The sequence below is a fragment of the Halyomorpha halys genome, unplaced genomic scaffold (assembly GCF_000696795.3).
Source record: "Halyomorpha halys isolate HHAL.00 unplaced genomic scaffold, Hhal_1.1 Scaffold1295.1, whole genome shotgun sequence".
NCBI lineage: Eukaryota > Metazoa > Arthropoda > Insecta > Hemiptera > Pentatomidae > Halyomorpha > Halyomorpha halys.
In genome coordinates, this window is record NW_027114721.1 from 250,916 (window position 1) to 256,404 (window position 5,489).

The 5,489-nt window shown below is 29.6% G+C and overlaps 1 protein-coding gene across 1 annotated transcript in view; it reads left to right on the plus strand.

Moving 5' to 3' along the window:
- The window catches only part of LOC106689191 (spire type actin nucleation factor), a gene marked incomplete at its 3' end in the record, with an annotated part of 233,316 nt that extends 231,498 nt beyond the window's left edge, over positions 1–1,818 (plus strand). Inside the window, 1 exon segment of the mRNA XM_067051884.1 lies at positions 1,718–1,818. Coding sequence (XP_066907985.1) covers positions 1,718–1,818 — 101 coding nt within the window.
- Positions 1,819–5,489: the final 3,671 nt, after the last annotated feature.

Sequence of the window (5,489 nt, forward strand, 5' to 3'; positions counted from 1 at the left end):
TCTAAAGTTTTCTAGATAAATAGGTAAATATTATAAATTGGAAAAAAATTATCATAATTCTATGATTCTTGATAGGATTGTTTTTTATAACAATAATCGTTAATTTATATAAATAAAAAATCACCTTATTATTATATCATAAATATGGCATTATTGGGACACAATTTACATTCACTTTGTGCTAGGGGATGAGTAGATACTGACAATGCACAATGAGCTTCTGCACTAATGAGCACGCGAAAACCATTTTCTCAATATCCCTTTGTCTTCTGAAAGAGGCTTTCATTTTTATTGTTTTGTTTTATTTTGTCTTACCTTTCCAAACTAGTTAATTGCCTCTTTCTCGTTGCAAATTTTGCTCTTCAGGCACTACATCTTGGTTTTAATAGATCTCGTTGTTCATTTATAAATATTTAATTTTTTTAAGGTATTTAAATATTTCTATTTAAAAAAAAAAAAGTTGTAAAAATATTAGAAAGTTAATTCATCTTTAAATTTGTTTTAAATAATAGTCAATAGGCACATCCTTAAATTTTGAAAAAGAAATATACAACATCTTAGAAGTTCTACAGCAATGCAATGTTGGTGCAATAATATATAAAAAAAATAACTTTTGTCATTCTAAAATATTTCATTATTATTTTTTATAGATACAAAAACAAATATTTTCAAAGGCTTAACAATCGTTGCCAAGTGTTCTAACAAACACAAATGACTAACAAAACTCGAGTGATTAAATGACTAAAATCAAATAATTGATACATGATTAATCGTATTAGGTGAGATACTTGTGGGCTATGTATCTGTGTTAGTCATAAGGATTACTATTTCGTAAAAAGGAAAGTAGGTCAAAATATTCTTAAATAGAAGAATTATTGTAGAAAATAAACCATATTTATTTCTGAAATTATTTTTAACACAGTTAATACTATATTTCATTTTCCACTAGTTACTTACGTTTTCAACAATTTTGAGTTTAGTTCAGAAATAAAATCTAGAAGGGCTAATCTATTTAAGAAAAAGTAAACTCCAGAAGCCAGCCCATTTTTCGGCTGGTTTTAATATTTTATCTGAGAAAATGTACTTATTGTCTTGATCAACGGTATAAGTAATTTTCAGATGTTTAAAATAAAGAAAAAATAAAATTCAGACAATTTAACTTGAATTTTAATCTTTAATTGACCCTCATATCAATATTCAGGGACTTCATAACAATAATTCTGTTTCTCAAAATAAATATTAATGGACTTACACCGCTCATATGTATTTTAGTAGTTATGTTATGTCAATAATATACCATGAGATAAATAGAATGGTTTGAAGAGATTACTAGTGATCATTATTATAGTAGTTTTGTATAAAAAAAGTACTTAAGTTATTTCATATAACTTTATTGATTTGCCCTTAGTTCACATATGCTTGGAAAAAGAAAAAAATAGATAATTTATTTATTTTATATCTTTCAGTGTTTTAATCCTAATTCATTTTTCTTTTCCTTTTTGAAAAAGTAGTACTATTTTGCCATAACTGAAGAGTTTGTTTTTTTGTGCCAAACAACACTAATTTATCATTTTTTTTTAAATTTCAAAATATCCTGTTTATATATTTTTAATTTAAACAATTATCTATTTCAATACAACTAAAAAATATTTAATGATTTATTGTTTATGAATTATCATATTACAATTTAATATTTATTCAAACCTTTTTGTTTCAGATTCTAGACTTGGACAGGGGGCGTCGAGATGTGGCCTCGGTTCCAATGGGGATGCAACTACCCCGGGACGGAGGCTGATAAAGGTCGACTCTTCCCTAATGGTAGGTCGATAATTAATCAATTAATTAATCATTTATAATCATTATATATTCAATAATTGATTTATATCTTTATAAATTTTCATTATAAAAAATATATAAACTTTATTCACTTGAATGTGATTGAAGAGTCCAATCTAAAAAAGTTTTAACTGAAATTTCGTCATACATTTTAGGTTATAGAAAAATAAATTACCTTTGGCCTAATTAATATATTTTCAGTTTTGGCACATAAAAGCTTTTGTTACGAATTAAGGACTCATTCGTTGTTTTCTTCATTGCTTTACCACCAATATTAAGCATGAAAAAACCTTTTTATGCTTAAAAATGTTTTTTTATAGTTTGGAATTAAATCCTTTTTAGAAGGAGATATCCAGTTGATTATCTTGATAAGGGTAATGAATATACCATGCAGCAGCATATTGTTTTTGCTTAATAAAATATATTTCACTCATACATAAAGTTGTATTATTAAGATATTTCTGCAAAAGTTATAAATCAGGAAACTTGTTTATTTTATTTATTTATTACAAAAACTACATTTGCTTATGTTTTTAACATTAAAATAATGACGAAACAGAAAGCTGATGTTCTGTTTCATCTTTGCTTTTGAATTTTATTACTAAGTGTGATAAATAAAATTTTAGGCCTGGTTACTTCGTTAAAAAGTTGAGCCCTAGAATAAATTAATTCTTTACAATTTTTATGAACTGTACTAAGTTCTGTTATATTAAGATAAAATTAAAATTGAAATCAGTACTGCTACCACCCATGAAGGGTTAAGGGTGCTGTACCTTTTAAGGAACTACTGTTATTAGACCAATTGTTGTGCAAGGAGGCGATTTGGTCAGACCACCAGATTTTTACCCAATTAAGGGTTTTAAATTTATGGGACTGGGTAGACCCCAGGAGGGCTCCAGAACCCACAGATTTGACTCATGGCTACAGTGTAACTGAAAACAATTTTTTGCCCAGCCGGCTATGTAAAAATAAAAAAATTAATGAAAAAGTACTTCATCATTGAAAAACCATGAGTTTTTATTTTTATTTCTATATACAATGCAAGCATATTGAGTTATACAAATAATAAAAAGCTTGACGAACCTAGAGATAACAGTAGTGTTGATACCAGCGACAATCATTTTATGAAAATGATTGAATTTGAAACTGGGGGTTACGTCATCATACCGCGGCCCCATACCCTAAATTTATTACCTTGAGTTTTTTTACAGATCCCAATCGGAAACTTTGTTCTTAAACAAATAAGTATACATATCCCCTTCCAATACAGCTGGCAGAAAAAGGTAGTATCTCCAGTTGAATTATTTTCTGTTTTAGCATTGTGTTTTCTTCTAACCCATTTATTATTTGCTTAAGAGGAATTAAGGGGGTACAAGTGAAAAGTTTGCGAATGAGATATTTTTTTGCTTTTTAACTATGTACGAACTCAAGTTACGCTTCATTATATACAAAATTATCAATAATTTTACCACTTTTCCCTCAAATACCATACTCTTATACTATCGTCGGCTACCTCCAAAACGTATTTATAAAAAAAAAAAATAAAAAGTCTTGGAAAACCGTGTTTTCTTTTCCCCTTTTTTGATTCAAATTATTAATTCAGTATCATTACTATTTAAGTAATTTTCTATTTAATATTCATATGCTATTGTTTTTATTGCATTTTTATTTATTTATTCGCATGTGGTATTGCTCAGTAAATTGATTTCAGCATGCCATCTATAATAAATAATAAAGGAAACCCTACTCCAAACAGTTTCCAATCTGTTACAAACGATTCGGGTGAAAGCTCACACTACTGAGGAGAGCCCCTACAATTCTCACGGCCTGATTCTTCCATTGATAATCGGCACGTTAGTTTCGTACAATGATAGTTTTCACTCCTTGTCGGTTCATTTTTAACCCGTTGTAAACGTTTTATTCAATTATATTTTTAGTATACAACGAATCATAATAAATTCGCCTCTGGAAATGAAAAAGAACCTTCGAAGAAAAGGTCACACTAGATGTAACCCTTGGGAAATCATCTGTGCTAGGCAGATCTGTCATGCTTTATAACATTTTCAGGATTCGATGTGACGTTGAGTATCTTGACTGACAGTCCTCGAATAGCTTCGTTATTATGTTAGTAAAAAATGACAAACGTATCTGCGCATTTATATTAAATAAAACATTGTAATATAATAACTACAATAATAAAATAATTATAAATTGTTGAAACAATACCTATTCTCGGTCAAAGACCCAACACTGTAACCCTTCCCTAGTTGCCTACATATTTGTTATTCGAAGCCAGTCCCATTGGGTGACACGTATTGACTTCACAACGCGGCTATTTTATTGAGGTATTGTTCACAAGGTACAATTACATGCCGCAAAACGGCGTTGGAATATTAATTGTAAAATTATGAGTTACTACATTAATTGAAATAGTAATGAAAAAATATGAATATTGATTTTTTTTTTAATTCCAAACAAAATAAAGTCAAATTTATATATTGAATTCAAAATGTCACGATATTAGATTGATTATTCTAAAGATTATACATTAGTATACTTTGTTTTCGAAATTTTTCCTTTTGGAAAAAATTAGACAACCATCGCACAGGATTATTATGAATTCGTTAATGGGAAGCCGTCCAATGAAGACACTCCTATCAGTACACCTAGTGTTGCAGAGGCATTCCAGTCTACTTGTCGTATCAGCTAGTAATGTTTGTATTTTGTTTGGGTGTCCAGCAAGTGAGTCATGAAATGTATTTATGTTTTGTTTTTTTATTACGTTAGAAACAAATGGTATGTCCAGGTACTTGTGTAATCATTTGTTATTGATATAAAAGGAGTAATTTTCACTGAATAGTCTGAAGGAGGAATATTTTTGCAGGATCCCCACAACTGAGTGGTTTAAATCCATATTTGAATTTTTTTTTTGTAAGTGATTATTTATTTTTATGATGTAATAGTCGTTGAATTTGATCTGATTTAAATAAAAAATACTAAATAAACGCTAGAGTGAAAAGGGGGAAACGCAGGTGAATATATATTGAACTACTGTTGTTACTTGATATAGTTTATGTCCCTTTATTTTTGTTAAACATATAATTTGTAAAATTGTTAAATAATGCTTTGTCTTAGTGGAATAATGAGTTTCTAATGATCGTTTTACCATCGATCTGGCAGCTTTAGGTCACGAAATGGATGCAAACATTTCAAATTACAATTTTAGTTCTTGATTTTACTTTTAAGCTTCATCACTGTTTTCTCAGTCTGCCGGTGTTCCTCAAGGTAGTATCTTAGGTTCCATTCTTTATACGGTTTATACAGCTGACATCCCAACCCACCCACACACACAGTCCAAACAACATACGCTGATGACACATGTATACTGTCTGTAAACAACGACCCAACTAATGCATCACAAACACTACAGACACACATAACGTCTATTGAACAATGGTGTCGAAACTGAAGAATCAAAATAAATCTTGACAAATCCCATCAGATCACCTTTACTCTCCGTCGTAAACCTCTACCCTCCTGTCCTACAGTATCCTTTCTAAATACTCCACTAACGCCTGTTGAACAGATTCGATACTTAAGACTCCATCTTGACAAGAGACTTACTTGGAATCCACACACAAGACTGAAACGAC